Below are 20,087 nucleotides of genomic sequence, written 5' to 3'. Positions count from 1 at the left end.
GCTTGTTGTAGTTTAGATCCTAGCCCCATCTTCAGCTGAAAGTTTTAATGAGACTTTTCATTACTAAGGCAGAAATGGGTAATTTGTGGCCTGCTGGCTCTATAGAATTGCCAGCCAGCCATTTGTGTTTTCTCTCGCTGTGTTCCCGATACCACAAAATCCCACTGATTCTGCTGGGAAATATGACATACAAAGAGAGTGCACTTTCATTCCCAACAGAAATGTGTTCTTGGCAGGCTGTCTTGAATAGAAATTACCTATGGAAAAAAACATGTGGCAAATTTGGAAGGTTTGTTGTGAAGTGTTCTATGGGGAGCTCTCAATGCACCTCTTCAATCTGGGGAAATTTTCAGTCTGCTCTAAAATCTGCAAATACAGAGAAAGGAGAATACGATATTGTGCAAATGCCTGGACATTCTTTTGTAATATGTATGTTGAAGTATTAAAGCAACACTGTAATACATTGTAATATGGTTTGTCTCCTTAGATAGACTGTTTTGGGATGCAAAATCTAGGAGATGCCCTTGCAAAGTTTTAATACAGTTTATATACATGCTCACTTCAATTTCTTGGAAAGGAAAGTGGTAGCTTAATCTAGGGTCCTCAGGCTACTGAACTGAGTGCCATAAAGTCCCTCTGTTATATACATAGATGAGCATTTTAAAAAAGATCCCTGATGATTCAACAAAAGCAAGGAAGAAAAAGGTGTAGCTAGCTGGGCCACTAGTGACCCAGAAGTTGGTTGCCTTTTTTTTCATGCGTACAATACTGTTTTAGCGACCTTGAAATATTCATGACGATTTCACTTTTGAGGGGACCTGCACCCAGGGCCGTAGCCAGAAAAAAAATTCAGGAGGGGTTTTGGAAATTTGGGGGGGGGGGGTGTTTAACCCCTAGCACACACCCCTCCCCGCTACAAACCTGTCAATATCTGCTTGAAATAGTGCCTGGAGGGACTCTTAATGTTTTGTGTCTCATAGACTTAGCATGGGGATTTGGTTAACCAGTTAAAATTCATGAGTAAACCAGGGTTTTTTTATAACCTGAAAAATTTCGGGGGTGCAGGCAGGCCCTCGCTACAGGCCTGCCTGCACCCCCAACTCCTCTGAAAGTAGAGGGATGACCTTAGAAGTTGGCCATAGCTTTTGAATGCGATTTCCTGCTTCTTGGCAGGGGGTTGGACTAGATGGCCCATGAGGTGTCTTCCAACTCTACTATTCTATTTTGGCCTTCAACTCCCAGAAATCCTAACAGCTGGTAAACTGGCTGGGATTTCTGGGATTGTAGCCTAAAGGACCCACAGGTTGACAGCCACTGTTCTAGCATTTCATACAACTTTTAACAAAGCAAGACATGGCAAAGGGATAGGAATCAAGATTCATTCTCCAATAATAATAATAATAATTCAACTTTTGCCATAGAACATTGGAGGAAATAATGGAAAATGCATCATTTTGGAAGATCTGAAATTTGCCTTTGACTGAATATTTTAGGATAACTATAAAAATATTATGTCCTTGGCACCATTTAGGTATATGTTAGTACATGTGATGTTGTGAGCTGAGTTCTTAATACAGTCTGGTTTCTTTTACTTTGTAAATAAATATTCTATTAAAATGAGTCTCTTTTCCACCAGTTTGATCTTTCCTGGTGTGCGGTTGGCTGCAGACAGCCAGTTCAGTGATTTTCTCGATGGACTTGGTCCTGCACAGCTTGTTGGGCGTCAAACTCTGGCTGCTCCAGCAATGGGTAAGAAATCTTGCCATTGTTGATTAGTTTGGCAAAACTATATTTACCTGAGAAGTAATTGGATTGCTTTAGAAAAGGATAAACTGTGGCCCTCACAGTCCCGAACCCCCTTTTTGTAGTCCTTTAGAAGTCCCCACAAGATCTCAGGTATTCTGATTAAATTTTTCTTGTTCTTTCTGGCCCCCAAATAGCAAAAAAATAAATAAATCTCATTTTAGCTGTCTTTGTGACATGTACAGTTGGGTGTAATGGTAAAAGTAGAGGCCATTGGGTATCTGCATGACAAAAGCCCTCTCCAAAGGCCAAAAATGATTCAGGAGGACAAAAGCATGATAAAATTGTCCCTTTGGAGCCATCAGGAGGCATTTCCTCCAAAATAATGTTCTTTTCATTGAGCCCATGGGCCTTATCTCTGATCTAAATCATTTGTTCCTACCAGCTTTTCCTCCCCAGTTCCAGAGTTGTTAGAAAAGCCATTCTCTTTCCCAACACATTCAAAATATCTAATATATTCTGGTCCAAGCAGAAATTCTCCATCATTTTGTGTTACAAGTACTTATATCCCATTGTTTAAGGAGCACATCTATCCCATTGTGGAAAGCACAATTTCAACTGCAGTGTCAGGTGCTGCCAAGGCTCATTATTCTACGACTGGTGGTTAATGTTGCTGCAGAATATTTCGAAGCACAAAAAAGCATTACCAGAGGCGCCATAACTTTAGAGATATAATTCTTTAAGAGCATCTATTGTAATGTTAGGACAAACAGGGCATCCCTCCACCTGCCAAATTTTATGTGATACAACTGGTGGCTGGCAGTATGGCAGCAAGAAAAAATCACTTTCCCACTTTAAAACAAAGTGCACAGAAACAAGCCCATTTTCCCTTGTTAAAATGTTGGTTTTTTGAACACCCAAAAAGCTCCCAGATATTCTCTTGAATTTGAAAAGTTACATTGCCCATGTGCATTTTTTTAAAGAGGGAAGTTATGCCATACGCCAGAATTTCAGCAGGTTGGAACCAAATGAAGGATTGGAAAGGACCACTGCCTCAAATAGGTTCGGACAGCATTCTCAGCAGTGCCAACACAGTAAAAGGCTCAAAGTGTACACAATAGGACAAACTTTCCTTTAGCATCCTGTTTAGCATGCTGATACTTGTTCTGAAAAGGCAAAATAAGATTCTAACCAAGTGTATGTTCTAAGTAATCCCTTTTATTATGCCTGTATCATGATGAACTTAATGATGTGATGAAGACTAACTTTGTTTTAGGTCTTGCTTACTTGAGGAATTTGCCATGGATAACGTATTTTAATAACATTATTCTTAATTTTATTTTAATACCTGTGGGGGTTTCTCCCTTATTTAGGTGATATCCAGGTTGGAATGATGGATAAAAAGGGACAGTTAGAAGTAGAGATAATACGAGCTCGAGGCCTTGTTGTAAAACCAGGTTCAAAGACACTGCCAGGTAAGAGGAATATACTTAAATCACATAACTGAAAACACTAAAGGTCCATGAACATTTGTGCTTGTTAAATGTGCCCTTTCTCACAATACCCGTCTTTTTTCTTACCTGATGTCTCTATAGAGCTCTGTTCTATTTAATAATATTTAATTTTCTTTGTATGTACTATTGCATTTTATAAAACTGTACTTTCATAATCTAGTTTGATAAAGTACTTATACTGCAATATATTGAATTAGTGATTATATATATATATGGATGTTTGTACTATTCTTAGAATCCAAAACTTCAGCAGTTATGAATTGCCCTTTTGCTTTGCTCATTAATAGAAATCATAATTAGCACAGAACTAAAACTTATTTATTTATTATTTATTTACTATATTTATACCCCGCTCTTCTCAACCCCGAAGGGGACTCAGAGCGGCTTACAGATTATGGCAAAATTCAATGCCGCATTATACAACAAATAATAAATATAACATATCAAATTATAAAACAATAATAAAACAATTAAAACATATACATGCAATAAAACATTAAAACATAGTTTTAAAGGAGCAGATGTTCCATCAGCCAATGAGACAAAACTGGTGTCGCAGTGCCAGCATTCACTTGAGAGGGCCCAGGTGAGTCAAGGACCATGGCCGGAAGAAAAAAAAAAAGCCAGTATCTCTGTGCTGACCCCAGGATGCTGAAACGGAGGTGGGTCAAGATGGAGTCTGGCAGCACCAAGCGGCCAGAGTCCCCAGGAGCTGAGCCAGGGGCAGCAAGGGAAACAAACACTGCCCCTTCCCTCCAATCCCCTGGTGATGGTACCTTCACTTCTTGCTTCTGCCTCAGAACTTAGATTGGTTCTTGTTTCATTTATTGTACCAAGAAACAATTGTGTCAGTGCTCTAAATCTTGTTAATTCTGACTGAATTAGACCAACTGAATTATTTGGATTTACCTATGTGTTGACCCATCATTTACCCATGGATTCAGATGGGTATATTCAAGCCAGGAAAAGCCAATGGGATAATAACCAACTGAAAACTAGATTTTTCTTCATGAGAGCAGATTTCTTATCTGCAGTGGTAGTTCTGTAGGTTGTCATCTTTGAGCTAAGAGATATTTGTACCAGGCCGCATTTAGAACATTCTTGAAGAAGAATGTTCTTTTTCTTTGAAAATGAGTTATGTCTTCTTTTTTAGTACATTTTTATTTTCTATTTGTTGTCCTCTGGCCAGAGGATTTCTGGCCTCTAAAGCCTTGTTATGGAAGTGCATATTCTATAATTAGTTTGTTCCACCAACTGACAGGACAGTTACTCTGTTCATTCTGTCTTCAAGAAGGACATCTTATGATTCCTGTTCACTGAATAAATTTGAAAATAAAGATTATTCCATCTCCATTTTGTGGAAAGAAACTTTATATAACCCACAGCTTTCTTTAATCAAGATTGGTTCCCTCAATATTGCTTTTGACTTCAGGAGTATGATTTGTTCAACTCCCTTATCTAGAAGAGAGCCAGTGCCAACACCAATACACCTGGGGCAGATTGATAGCTTGTTTGAGACAAAAGAGATAATCTCTGTGCTCAGCTCTATGTAAAGAACCTTATATGGAGCAGGAGAAAAATACATAGAGGACACGAGAGAAGCCAGTTCTGCCTTTCGCACTGGCAGTTATATTGTTGGAAGTTGTAGCTCTAATAGCAGTTATCTCACCCTTTATCAGCTGCAACTGCATTGATGTCTTCAGTATCAATATATTAGTATTGACACTGGGACACTCACATCCCCTGGCATTGACACGAGCTGCATCAATACTACATTTCCTGATTAGAATACTAGAAGGCCTTCAGATGTATTTGAATTGCGCTGAAATTTAAATGACCTTTGTGTGCACAGGTATGTGCCTTCAAATTGCCTTTCGATTTATGGCGACCCCATTAATTTCATAGATTTTTTTTGCCTGTTCCTTCCTCTGAAATATAGACTACACCATTCTAGTATTTGTGATGGTATCCCATCCAAGTACTAACGAGAGCTGACACTGCTTAGTTGCCAAGATCATATAGCATCTGGTGTATTTAGGGCACTCAGGCAACCTTTATTAGTTATTGTTTTTCATGGGAGCATCCTCCCTTCAGTGTTGTTCTTTAAGACATGAAATAGTTGCCTCTACTGTTCCTTTAGAGCAGTGGTCCTCAGCCTGGGGTCCCCAGATGTTTTTTGGCCTACAACTCCCAGAAATCCCAGCCAGTTTACCAGCTGTTAGGATTTCTGGGAGTTGAAGGCCAAAAACATCTGGGGACCCCAGGTTGAGAACCACTGGTTTAGAGACACATGCCATTTTCACTGTTAAGAACTATCTTGGAGAAAAACCTCTCGAATGCCATATTCTGAATGTCCCTCTGTGGTTTGTTTGGAACCATTGCTGTCCTCCGCCTTCCAGTTATTCAACCAGAGATGACCACTTGCACCAAGACCATGCAGACTCATTTTGACCTCAATGTAGGATCGCATATTCTGTATAAAAACTGTCAACATTTCACAAAAATCATGAATTTCCAAAACCAAACTCTATACTTTCCAGACTGTCAGATTCTGATCCTCCACCTGCAACTACTATTCTAACCAAGATAATGGCATTGTCTTTATACACTGCAGTTCTTTTGGTGCATTTGGTTGTAGTGCATATTTTACATTTATTTGCCTGATCTTAAGTCATGGTTTCAGTGTTCACAGTCCTTATTTAATTTTACAGACACACTCATTCTTGCACAGGTTTCCCACACTGATCTTTGCAAAAGCAGTCAATATATCCAATATAGTCTAGAGATAATACTGTTTTGCACAGGATACATGTTGTAGAAAAACCAAGTGCGTGTTTGTCAAAATTAATTCTCAACTACAAATAGTGCTCAGAAGTGTACATAAAGAGAAAACACCAACATGCAAGTCATCAAGATGCAAGTCATCATCTCTGGTTGAAATTACTGAAATTATCAATTTTTTACAAGTGATAATGAAATAAGTGGGCACTTACACTGGTATTCCAAATTGCATTATCTATTATACTAATCTAGGTAAGGGTTATCCATTATCTTGGCTAGGTTTACTGAAATGTATTTATTTATCAGGTACATATCAAGATGTTAAAATGGTATAGGCATTTCACAAAATTGGCCTCTGAATTAATTTCCTGTTTTTCTCCCCACAGCACCATATGTCAAGGTGTACTTATTAGAAAATGGAGTCTGTATAGCCAAAAAGAAAACAAAGGTAGCAAGGAAAACATTGGAACCTCTTTATCAGCAGCTGTTGTCATTTGAAGAGAGTCCCCAAGGAAAAGTTTTACAGGTAATTTGTGCTCTTAGCCATGGGTTTTGATTTAATCATAATCCATTGAATGCTGTAAGCCTAAATCAGTTCCCTAAATTGGTGTCCATAGAACTTCTCATACCCCGGATGACTAAAAACTTTTTTTAAACTGGTAAGCTGACTTGTTGCAAAGCAACACGCTGGTATCAAACATCATTTTTATTTCTAGTACAGATTGTGTATCCCTTTCTGGAATTACAAAATCCAGAATACTCCAAAAGTGGCCGAGATAGTGAAATCTTTGCTTTTTGATAGTTCAAGGTACACAAACTTTGTTTCATGCACAAAATTATTTTAAAGATTTTATTGTATATATGAAACATTAATGAATTCCATGTTTAGCCCTGGGTCCCATTTCCAAAATATGACATTGTGCGCATCCCAATATTTGAAAATAATAATAATAAAATAACCTTGTTATATGGACATTTCTGGTCCTAAGCATTTTGGATAAGGGATACTCAGTTGGTAATGCATCTTTGAACTTGCATTCTAAGAGATTTTGATAGAAGACAAAACACTGAGTAACTGGAGCCCAATACATCATTTTAAATTGTGCTCAGTCTAGATGGGGAAAAAATGCACACTGGCACTTTTTCTGTCACCAAATTATAATAGCAAAATTACAAGGGGCAAGAAAAGCTCCTAGGAGCCCCTTGGATCAAAACATTGGGAATGGGATACAAACAAACTGCAGATTTAGTGCTGTCCTTTACTGTTCTGGTTCATTTTATTAATCTGAAGAACTCACTTTCTCCACTACTGACATCTGTTTCTTTTATTTGACCCTACAGATTATTGTGTGGGGCGATTATGGACGTATGGATCACAAATCCTTTATGGGAGTGGCACAGATACTGTTAGACGAACTGGACCTGTCCAATATGGTGATTGGCTGGTTCAAACTTTTCCCCCCTTCGTCCCTAGTAGACCCAACGTTGGCCCCTCTGACCAGAAGGGCGTCCCAATCATCTCTTGAAAGTTCAACGGGACCTTCTTTCGCGCGCTCATAGCAGCTGTGAAACTGTTGTCAGAGCAACCAGCGTTACAAAAAAAATCAACAGGTCGCAAACCCTGGTAACACTGCATGCTTAATGTTGTGTCTTTGGAGCCTGTTTCTAGGGCTATAAAGCGATTCTGTGTTCTCAGAGGAAGTTGCACACATTGTGCTCTAAAGGAAGTCCTCAGGTGAAGGAGTGGAGCTGGAAAGAACTGAATGGTTGGGAGTTCAGTGACACTCAACTTTTAGTCCAATCTGAAGCCATGGATTAAACTAAAGAAACAAGCTGTCTCATGCAACAAGAATCCCTTACAATGGCACATCTATTTTCTCGCTCCCTTTTTGTTCTCTGCCCCTTCCTGCCCGACCCCAACCCCAAGCCTGGTGATGCTACAGAAACATGGAGCTACCCAAACACTGTGCCACGAGTCGCCGGAAAGATGGAAGCCAAGAAGGTCAACTAAAGGAAAGCCAGCGTAGTTGTGAACAGCAGAGGAAACTCGCCTTACCAGAAAGGTTGAAGACTTATAGTGGCAAGCCTTGCAACTTCAGCTCTTGCTAGAGTCGAACCCCATGCGCGTGGACTCTGAAAAACAAAATTCTGTGGCTATACTGTACTGTATGAAATTAAAGACACTTTTTTGCATGGACACAGATTATGCTGAACACTTAAAATTATTTTCTTGGGGCTGCAACTTGCAAAAAAAGAATAAATCAGCCATTTTCAACAATTTATATTATTTTTAAAAATAAATTTCACTAGTGCATGGTTTTAAAAGGGAGAGAATGCAACAGGGTGGTAAGACACACCAAGTTTATCATTCTTTAAACCAATCATGGTCTGTGTTTTTGCAGACATACAAATGAAAAATTAATGATTTCTAGCAAATATTTAAAAATTATGTTTATGTGACAAGAAATAAGTGTAATATATGAAATTTATTTAAATGTAAAAGGTACAAGCCTTGTAAAGTTCAACAATATGTGCAAATTGTACACTTCTTTTCCCTTCTTGTCGACCCCTCCCTCCTTTTGCTCTCTCTCATTCCCTTCCTACCTCCCAGGATGATCATTATACTCTGAAAACACTACTTTTTGACTTATTACTCTCATGCTCCATATTTGGTTCAGGGTTGCAGGTTACTCTGCATTTCTGAAATCTTTGAGAAAAATATTGGTTAAGACCTTTTTCAAGCATGTTGAAAAGTATTTTGCAACATGGCTTGGGGAGTACATTACAATAATTCAGCATGTATTTGATAAAAAAATTGAACTTTTTGCAGTTTATTGTACAGTGCATGGAAACTTCTTTTCTTTTTTTTCCTCACCTTCAATTAAATTCTACAGCAAAATACTGGAATCATGTGGCCATTTGTAAAACATCTTCAATAAATTTGTTTTCAGCACCAGCATCATTCATTCAAGGTTGAACTATCATTTCTGGATGGTCTTGAAGAACTAACAAGATGACAGTCTTGCTAACTATCAGCATATTTATCATTTGCACTGAGCCAAACAAACTGCTATCCATTTAGGGCCTCAATAAATAGCAATTAAACTCATTTTCATGAACTATGTGGTGGCAAATCGGTGAATGAAAAGCTGACCTTAAAAAGTCACAACCCTGCTTCTTAGCAGGGGGTTGGACTGGATGGCCCATGAGGTCTCTTCCAACTCTACTATTCTATGATTCTATGACAACCCGAGTTGCAGTCCTGCACCTGTTTAATTTTTAGTGGTACCAACATGCCCTAAGAGACTGCAGGATTGCACCTTTTGACTTTTTTTAACGCCTTAAAATACATTCAGTTTAATAATTCTGACACCATCACCAAGAGCCTAAATGCAAAGAAGTAACACTATGCCTGCCACCTGTAGCAGGTATTTCAGAACTATGGGAAGCTGGGGTGAAAAGATGGAGTATTCTAAGTCCAACTCGTTCATTATTTCCTAATTGAAAGGGAATGTAACTTGTTTAAGTGCATCATTCTTTTTTTTCTGTGTCTTTAGATGCCTTTAATCCGTACCTATTGTTTAATGTCAAAGCACTGCAATAATATTTGAATAAACATAATATTTAAATTAAGGCCATGCACACAAATTTTGGGGCAAAAGATCTGTAAAGTTACCTCCCCTTCTGCCCAAATAGATTGACTCACAGAAGAGCCAACCCCAGAATTGTAAATCCTGATGCCTTTTATTTGATAGGGTGCATCTAGGTATGAAGCAAAATAATGAGCACGGTGCATTAATTTTGCCCATGTACCATATGAGAGCATTACTCATACGGACGGAGAGTGTGCAGCTAAAATGCCTAACGAATTGCACCCATACAGCAAACTAGAGCTCCATTTGTGCACCAATGGAAAGAAATGCGCTTAGGGAGATTCTCCTATGTAGTAAATAATGGAGATATTTTCTTTGGCGGGCGTTCTGTATCAGGGACCTTGCATCCATCCAAAAATTATCTAATGTGGATGACAGAGGTTTTAAAAAACTTTATACAGTATAATCTAAGTGAAAGAAGATTGGTAAGATGTATTTGAGTGAAATAATTTATGTTGGTACAAACTACGGATGTATACCAAAATAATGCATTGTTCCCTAGGGAAAAACATTTTTTTTCAAAAAAAAAATGACTCTTCCTCATACTGTGACATGCAGTCAATGCATTCTTTTATGCATATTCCTATATAAAATTATTTGTAATTCATACAAGAAGGATATGACCGTATGAAAAGTCTGTACATACTTGGTCATTATACAGTATTTATTTTAAAAGTTGATTGTATTTTTTTTAATAACCACATGTCTGCAACTCTGCTTATATTTTAGTCATGTAAATAGCATTCTTCCAGTGACCACAGCTGTCTTGTACATAGTCTGTTTTAAAAGTAAAGGGAATTGGAGTTGGGGAGAAATGGACAGTTCAGGCCTGTTAATGAACACCGACTAATGTAAATCAAATTCATTCTGGTGATGGCATTTATTTAACACTTTAAATAAAACATTTTCTTTACAGAATTTGTTAAGTGATTCTTTTCCTCAATACACTTTCCCTCCCAAGAGACATTGGTGATCTTGAGTGATAGGAGTTTTAAAAACTTTAAGGAAAATGTACCTACAAGGCGCATTAAAACGTAATAGAAGCACAGATCTCGACTTCACTGTGAATTTTATTTAAAAGCTTATAGGCGTTTCTATCTTATTGTTCTCAAAGGTTATTCCAAAGTTACTCATCTTGACATATTATCAGCAAGTGGTGTACATGAGTGGGTTGGTGTTGCTGAAATTATTCATGATCGTTTGTATAAAGTGCAGATAAAGCTGCAAATCCATAGAACTAGTGACTCAGCACTGTGGTTAGACTCACTAAACAAACTAAAAACTGATTTCTAAGATGTACAGCTTCATAGAGCACCGTGCCTTAACATTACTCCCTGTACAGTAATTATGTTCAGATAATTGTGTAAATATATATTTGAACTAACGAGGATAGCTAAGCAGCATGTGCATACACAGAAGACTAAACAAACAGGAGCTGATTAAAATCTTTCATAGCTGTGGAATTACTTAGATGAAAATCAAGTATTTTGTATAGAGGTTGATGTGGTGATATGGTTGTGAACGGAACAATAAACTTTTGTAGCATAAGCTTTCACAGACCGAGTTTACTTCATCAAATGTCTGGTGGTATCAGGTACTCCAGCAGACGGAGTCTGCAAAAGCCTGTACTATAAGCTTATTTCTCCCAGTTAGTTTCAAAGATGCTACGAGGTTCCTTGGTATGCTGCCACAGACTAATATAGTGATGTCTGTGAACACTAATGAAAAGTTGTTTTTATATCCCATTGTTTGACAACTGTCTCACCCAATACAATTGCAGAAACTAGGGAGCAAACTTAGAATGTATGATTGGATATTACATGCTAATTAAGGGATGAATTCTCAAAACAGGGTTTCTGGAAGCTGTAACTTTAGCCTATAAAAATCTTGAGACTCCTGGTGCTAGAAGGAAGTAGTGTTCTGCCAGAACAGAATAGGTATTATTGTTTAGTTTTCTTTAAAGCAGGGATGGTCCTCCAGATACTGGATTGTAACAACAGCCCAAGCCAGCGTAGTCAGGGATGAAGGATGATGGGTGCTGTAGCACAACAAATGGAAGAGGATATTTAATCATCATCTCAGGGAAGGCACATGGCAATAGCCAGGATTTCAAACCCTGGATGCATTAATATGTTCATAGACTAGTAGTGCTATTTGTCATTAAACCACCCAAGAGTGGTTGTCTCTGCAGGTTGTGTGGAGCAGTGTGTGTTATTCCCTTGTGAACATTGCTTGACATACATCAGCGGGTACCTGCACATTACAAGCCAATATAGAGTCTCACTTATCCAACATAAACGGACCAGCAGAATGTTGGATAAGCGATAATGTTGGATAATAAGGAGAAATTAAGGAAACACCTATTAAACATCAAATTACGTTATGATTTTACAAATTGCGCACCAAAACATCATGTTTTACAACAAATCAACAGAAAAAGCAGTTCATTACATGGTAAAGTTATGTAGTAATTATTGTATTTATGAATTTTGCACAAAAACATTGCAATGTATTGAAAACATTGACTACAGAAACATTGACGACTAAAAGGCAGACTGCATTGGATAATACAGAACATTGGATAAGCGAAGGTTGGATAAGCGAGACTCTACTGTAGCCAAACTCTTTAGCCAAAGCTACATTTGGCAGTAACAAAGTGCCCACAATGTCAGCAAGCTGCTGATTACACATCTCATCCTAAATAGAAAACTGTATATCCCAGATCTGATGTCTGGACCTTCTTTCCATCTGAAAATGTGTATGTACAGGTAGGCAACATTTATTTACAGAGCCAGAGTTGTGTAGTTGTTTGATTGTTGGACTACAATTCCGGAGAAACTCAGATGGCACCTAGTCATAGCTAGTAGTTCACTGATTAAAGTATTAATTCACTGATTAAAGTATTAATGTAATGAATAATGGCAGCAAACAGCACAGATATATTTTTGAGACAACAAAATATAAGATGTACATAAATAAGATTCCAGATATTAGAGATATCCTAATGGGAAGACGTAACTGGTTTGCTTAGAAGTGAATCAACATGCCTTTCTAAATACAGAGGTAAGTGTATCTATAAGTGTGGCATGGGAGAGAAACCTCAAAACTACTTCGGATATTCAGACAAAACTAATATTTTCAGAAAATGGATAAATAAAGTAAAAATAGATAAATGAAATAAAAGCATGGAACATGGGAATCTGTGTCATTTTTACAGCATGAACTTTTAGAGACTAGTGATCACTTTTTCAGAAGAAAGAAGAAAAAAAAGGGTATTCTGAACCTTTCAACCAGAAAATCACCTTGCTCTGCTGTTTTAGAAATGGGGATGGAAAAAACCAAGACAATTCCTTTTTCTCAAAAGGTGATAACTTCCAACTTTCAGATTAGTTGTTATTCCACAAATATGCCAGAAATCTTTTCCTGTTCTCCTTTAGTTCACCCCATGTTGCTAGTGAAGGCCAGAGTCAAAAGCAAGATAGATAACTTCTCTTTTTCTCTCCATCCTCTTCTTCATCTGGCAAGTTGCTGGATAGTGATCACTCTTGCAGAGCAATGAACTAAGCGATGGGCCTACATACAAGGAAAGTGTTTAGAGTCATTCTGGGAAGCTGAGTTGGGGTGTTTTGTGCTGAAAGAAAACAATGGCTACCTTCTTGGTCCTTCCAGGCTTAGACATGAACAAGAGAGGGGAGTAAGCATAAGGAGTTGGCTATATAAGCCATTCTCCTCTCCTAGCCCCAAATTTCTCTCTGAACTGGTTGCAATGGCACATACCCTCCTAATGCACATCCATTTGATCCCCTACAATGTATGTGGACTGTCTTTATTCAGATTCCCATATGGATTAACATTGGCATGTAGAGACTGTCTATCCAGACTGTATTGCTTTCAATGGAATGCACAGATGAAGTGGCTTAAGAGTGTGCCTGACATTGAAAGAAAAATTGTGTGTTTAAGACTCTGGAATGTGCATCTGGATGCATTCCACCACCATCTCATGCTGTTTGTATATAAATACCACATATATTTATATTTATCTTAGAAGGAAAAAATGGTAGGGAGAAATAGAATATAACACTTTTCACTCTAGGAGAGAAATGGCATGTAATTTGGTAAGAATGATATAGTCGGGAAAACATGGTAATTATATGTATATATTCCAATAGCCTTTAAGAATGCTTCAGGCTACAATCTGTACATATTTAACTAGGAGTTAAACCCTTGTACTGGCTGGATTGCTGACCTGAAGGTTGGGTTGCTGATCTGAAGGTTGGCGGTTTGAATCCGCATGATGGGGTGAGCTCCCGTCTGTCAGCTCTAGCTTGCGGCGACATGAGAGAAGCCTCCCAGCAGGATGGTTTATTTACAGTATTTATATTTATTTACAGTATTTATATTCCGCCCTTCTCACCCCGAAGGGGACTCAGGACGGATCACATTACACATATAAGGCAAACATTCAATGCCCTAACATAGAACAAAGACTAGACAAACACGGGGCTCCGAGCTGGCCTCGAACTCATGACCTCCTGATAAGAGTGATTCATTGCAGCTGGCTGCAGCTGGTTGCTCAACAGCCTGCGCCACAGCCCGGATGGTTACACATCTGGACATCGCCTGGGCAACGTCTTTGTAGACAGCCAATTCTCTCACACCAGAAGCGACTTGCAGTATGTTCTCAAGTACAGTAGAGTCTCACTTATCCAACATCTGCTTATCCAACGTTCTGGATTATCCAACGCATTTTTGTAGTCAATGTTTTCAATACATCATGATATTTTGGTGCTAAATTCATAAATACAATAATTACTACGTAGCATTACTGCCTATTGAACTACTTTTTCTGTCAAATTTGTTGTATAACATGATGTTTTGGTGCTTAATTTGTAAAATCATAACCTAATTTGATGTCTAATAGGCTTCTCCTTAATCTCTCCTTATTATCCAACATATTCGCTTATCCAACATTCTGCCGGCCCGTTTATGTTGGATAAGTGAAACTCTACTGTAGCTTCTGACACCATAAAAAAAACTAGGAGAAGACATATATAGATTTAGATACACACACATACATACATACAGGTACCAATTAAAACTCATTGGAACTTATTTATGAGTAGATATTTTGAGTAAATATTATTGCATGCTGAATAAAAATGTAACATTGCTCTGCAGAAAAAAAAAATAAACTCAAATAACTAAACAGTAAAATCTCTTGCAATGTTCAACCTCCACAAGTACAGGATATTCTGGGCAGCAGGGACAAGGGTAAGGAAAATAGCATGGCCCCACATGGGTTGGCAGCTGTGGGGACAGAAGCAGGCTAGAAGACAGCACAAGGGGCTAGAAATTTGCATCGTATTCAAAAAGAACATATGCACATGTATATAACAACTAACTTCTGTTTAAAATGTGCTGTTCCATTGTTTTGGTTGCTGTGGCTTATTGTTGTAGAAATATTTTTCCTGGGCGGCTGAGAGATATGATGGTCATGCAATGTGGCCATGACACATACATGTATTTATGAAGTGTTTGAATGTATTTATTTGCTTCTTCCTTCCTGCCCTTTTCTCTTTTGTTCCATGCCTGTCTGATTGTGTATTTGCCAGAAGGCCTGCACTGATATTTAGTATTTATAGTCCAGGTTGAGGAGTTAGCTGCTCCTTCCTTTTTCTCAGGCAGGAAAACTGAGAACAGTTTCTACGTAGACATTTTCAAAACTGTGGTTATCAGATGTCAGCATGGGTGCTCTCTGATCTCTTTTAACCTTCAATAGTGATAGCAAGTTTGCACACAAAGTCAAAGATTTGTTACTAAGCTTCTGAATATATTTACTGGCGTTTATAACCTTCTTTTCAGCTCACAAGTTCCTTTACAATGACAAAACAAGTTATATCAATGGCACTGCCTGAATTATGGTGGGCGTTCTTTATAAAAAGCCAACAAGGTGATACCTTTCACTTAGGAGTCTAGACCAGGTATGGGCAAACTTTGTCCCTCCAGGTGTTTTGGACTTCAACTCCCACAATTCCTAACAGCCTACCGGCTGTTAGGAATTGTGGGAGTTGAAGTCCAAAACACCTGGAGGGACAAAGTTTGCCCATATCTGGACTAGTTCTGTTCTTTGAAAGGTGAAATGAACCAAGATTGCCATCTAAAGGTTGGAAGGAGGCTGCAGTTGACCAAGAGCATGAGGGGGAAATAGAAGTGGAACTTTTTACAGTCCTGCCTTTCATTGTATGTATGTAAGAGGCAGGTGCTTGCTACTGAACAACCCATCTCAGCAAAAAGGTTTATAGGGCAAATCTATCAGTCCAGCTAAAATGCCTTTTTGTGGTGAGGAGAGAGTTTATTTTATCAAGTCATGAATACTTAATTAGAGTTCCTGAAAGGTTGTGTTCTTAGCATGTCAGGCTCAGTGCTTTGGTAATAGATCAAACATAATAAATACAGAAAGCTTTCACATCTTTTAGAATGTCTCTAGCAATTACAACACCGTTGAACTCATTCTGGCTCCCACCATACCTCACCTTGGAAAGAGAGTGAGGGCACATGAAGTTGAGTTTTCTGTTTATTTGTTTTAAAGCACAGGGAATAGAAAAGATGAATACTAAATTATCTATATTAGAAAATGGTTCTCTATGGCCAAACAGAGATTTGAACCATGGTCCCCTGGGGGCCTAGTTCAAAACTCAAAGCACTACAACACACTGGTTCAGTTCACCAGGGAGGGATAAAAAGGTGAGGGGAAGGAAAGGAGAAACGGAAGGGCAAAGATAATAACAATATGTAGTACAATCATATAGATCTTTTTTTAAAGTAAGACCTACCATGTTTTATGGGGCTTGCTTCCAAGTAAGCAGACACAGGACGGGAAGCTTATTGTGCATTGTAATAAGTAGGTAAAGTCTAATAAAACTTAAAGAGGAGAAGGTACATAAATACACACATATTTCTAGAGTATTTGAATACAGCTGAATAGAGAAGCTATTTTACTCTATGCAGACCTTGTAGCCACTCTCCATTAGACTTGTGCGTAGATTTGTTTTCATTCGTTTCCTTCGGTACCTTTGGGAACAGGTAATGCTAAGGGCTCTCCTTGTACGAAAACCCACCTGCAATGAATGCAAGCAGGAGCCAATCTTGATTCCTCCTCCCCTCTAGCAAAAAGAAAACCCTCATTCTCTGAAAACTATTACCATCTAGTTTCCTCTCCTCTACTAGAAAGTAAAAACAGCTCTAAGGAAGTGTTAAAACCAAAGCAGAAATGAGATTGAAGTGTGCCAAAAAGGAGGGTTTTTTAAAGGTAGCTCAGTGAGGATTACTCCAGGAGGTCATTGCTCTTCCTTACCTGGAAGTGGGAAACCTCCTTAAAATGCCTTGGAAAGAGTGCATGGCACCCGGGAGAGAATGTGCATGTGCCTGCATGCAGCACCTCTCAACCTCTAGAGTAGGAAACAGCGTTAGGAACTTGCTTCCTTTAAATGCCTTGGAAAGAGTATGTGCGTGGCGTGCAGGCCTGAGAGAGAAAACACATCGTCCTGCCTACCTGCAGTGCCTCTCCTCTTGAGTAGGAAACAACTTAAATGCCTAAAATGATGGGAAGGGGAGTCTGGGAAGCCCCCCCTCCCCCATAATGGGCTGGATAGAAAACAAATCCTTCAGGTCCCCAGAACGAAAACAGATGTCTGCCCTCCCGAATTTGAGAGGCTCCTGAAAAAACAGATTGGGGCCCCACCAAAACCCAGGACACTGAAACAGATCATGGTTTACCCGGATTGCACAAGCCTACTCTCCATACTTAGAGGAAGCTGAGCAGTGAAACCCACAAAAGGAATATCGACCAGTTTTGTTTTTGTGAGTCTCTATCTGTATGATCAATGACTGACTCTTATCAGCTCTGTATCCTGAGCAGCTTCACTTGATTTGTCACTGTACTTTCCCTTTCTAAGCCATTCATTTTCCCAGTGTGACATTTTGTGTATACAAGGGAAGCAGCACCTCCATGCAAAAGGCACGCCGAGTTCTGTACAGGAAGCAAGTGTTGTGCAACAACCAATTACTGCACAGCATCTATGCAGCTGGTGCGTGAGACAGAGAAAATGTCAGAGGTGGCTGTTATGTAGCTTGTAGTACAACCAGAGTCCATTAGCTAATGGTTGCTGTGGAGGGATGCCTGCTACGTGTCAGTCACCAGCAGCCAAGATACAATATCCACCTCTCCAGCAACTGAATGCAATCTAATTTGTGGCATTTCCGACACGCATACAAACATTATAACAGGGAAGACCTGTATGCCTTCTCTGTGGGCTTCTTGCCATCCATGTAGTGCATTAAATAACTCCTAACAGTAATAATAATAGCAACAGGACTAAGAAGCTGCAACACCTTGACAAGCAGAAAATGAGCGACTGCATTGCTGGGGTGTTGTGTGGTTTCCAGGTTGTATGGGTGTGTTCTAGCAGGAGAAAATGATGCTAGAACACGGTCATACAGCCTGGAATCCACACAACACTCCAGTAATTCTATAATAATAATAATAATAATAATAATAATAATAATAATAATAATAATAAGTTTATTTATATCCCGACTCCATCTCCCCCGAAGGGGACTCGGGGCGGCTCACAGCAAAATCAGATACAAAACAATGATAAAATAAAATATGAAACATCAAAGAACAATAGTAAAAACCAATAATAATATATACACAGCAGCCAAAAAACACAACACGGTATTAAAACATCGAATTAAAAACAATGAGGTTGCAATAATTCTGGCTGTGAAAGCCTTTGACAATACAACTGCATTGCTGGTTGCCTGTTTTGGTGGTATCTAATAAATGTTTCTAATAAGAACCTGTAGCTTTTGACCTTGGCCTAAGATATTTTTAAGAAACAAAAGTTGATCCTAAGCCTTTATTAAGCTCCAAAAACACATGAAAAGGACATTGCTATCTACAGCAGGCAACAGGAACACAGCTGGGTTTTCCGTCATGTCCCCTCCAGCATAACAGCTGTGTTGGGAATGGCAATGGCTGAAAGTTGGCGAATGGGGAATGAGGGAGGACAGGTGCCTTCATTCTACTTTACAGAGCTATATAGTGCTCCAATATCTTTTAACAATTATGGTTACAGGAGCACCATCCTAGCGCCAATCTAACAACCCTAGACTTAAAGGCCTGAGCTAAGACTCAAGACTATATAGAGCAGAGCTTTCATGTTGGTGACACACTTTTTAGATATACATAATTTTGCAACACAGTAATTCAGTTTTCCTGCCAACTTAGTAGTTCGAAAACATGGCAATGTGAGTAGATCAATAGGCGGGAAGGTAACAGCGCTCCATGCAGTCATGCCGGCCACATGACCTTGGAGGTGTCTATGGACAACGCCGGCTCTTCGGCTTAGAAATGGAGATGAGCACCAACCCCCAGAGTCGGTCACAACTGGACTTAACGTCAGGGGAAACCTTTACCTTTGCCTAATTCAGTTTTAATAGCACACTGAAGGTTAAAACAACCCCTTATAAGAGATACGGACACATATGTAACATTCCATGTTGGATTTGCAACAATGGGGGAAGCCAAGCATCGGGACCCCACGGATTTGCTATGATGCGTGGCAATACCTGACGTTAATATGATAAGGTCCTGATATAGAGCATCCCTTATCTATAATTTGAAATCCAATATCCAGTCTTCCTTAACCACCCATCATTGCTGCTAAACACATATAGTTAGCACTGAGAGACTGGGCACGCATGAAAATACTTTGTTAAAAGGAGCTTCTTAGTCAGAGGCTGTGTTCACTGAGACATTCTTGCATATTTTATTGTTTTTAGAATAGCAAATAACCTTAGGAGCCTTTGGGAACTGAGAAGTAATTCAGTAATGTTTGTAATAAAATGCACTGAGAAGAAAGCAGGCCAGTAGCTCCCTCTTGGGTGGATGCATGAAGGAGATATAAAATGTAATTTCAGTATTCTAGCAGCTACTCAGCTTGCTTGATTTGAGGCACAGAAGTAATCTATCTTCAGAAGTATAGTCAGAGAAGATTTGGCATTGCCTTCCTTTGAAGATCACCCAGTGGGTTTCCATGGCCAAGTAGTCATTTGGACCCTGGTTTCCCAGAGTCCTGGTCCAACACCGAAACCACTACCATAGCGGCTCTGTCGCTAATATTCTACGAGTACTACTCAGCTTCAATGGATGGTGCTGAGTTCTAGAAATACAACAGATGGAGAAAACTACTAACTTTCTCTACATCATGCATAATTTTATTGCACATCTGTTTCTTCTTACTAGCATTTTTCACACTAGGATTTTTTTTTTAAATCTTTTTATTAAGTTTCGACATATTAGTGTACATATATACATAAAGATTGTGCACAC

The 20,087-nt window shown here is 38.9% G+C and overlaps 1 protein-coding gene across 21 annotated transcripts in view; it reads left to right on the top strand.

The window, feature by feature from the left end:
- rims2 (regulating synaptic membrane exocytosis 2) overlaps positions 1–10,609 on the top strand; it is a 434,045-nt gene extending 423,436 nt beyond the window's left edge. For all 21 annotated transcript variants that reach the window (XM_062980098.1, XM_062980109.1, XM_062980104.1 and 18 more), the window contains 4 exons: positions 1,637–1,749; positions 3,117–3,218; positions 6,425–6,564; positions 7,380–10,609. In XM_062980098.1, the coding sequence (XP_062836168.1) occupies positions 1,637–1,749; positions 3,117–3,218; positions 6,425–6,564; positions 7,380–7,598 (574 nt within the window). In that variant the 3' untranslated portion in view covers positions 7,599–10,609. The remainder of the gene's footprint in view (positions 1–1,636; positions 1,750–3,116; positions 3,219–6,424; positions 6,565–7,379) is intronic.
- The last annotated feature ends 9,478 nt before the right edge of the window (positions 10,610–20,087 follow it).

The sequence above is a fragment of the Anolis carolinensis genome, chromosome 4 (genome assembly GCF_035594765.1).
Source record: "Anolis carolinensis isolate JA03-04 chromosome 4, rAnoCar3.1.pri, whole genome shotgun sequence".
Lineage (NCBI taxonomy): Eukaryota > Metazoa > Chordata > Lepidosauria > Squamata > Dactyloidae > Anolis > Anolis carolinensis.
The sequence above is the reverse complement of the archived record's forward strand: the minus strand, read 5'-3'. Positions and strand labels throughout refer to the sequence as shown.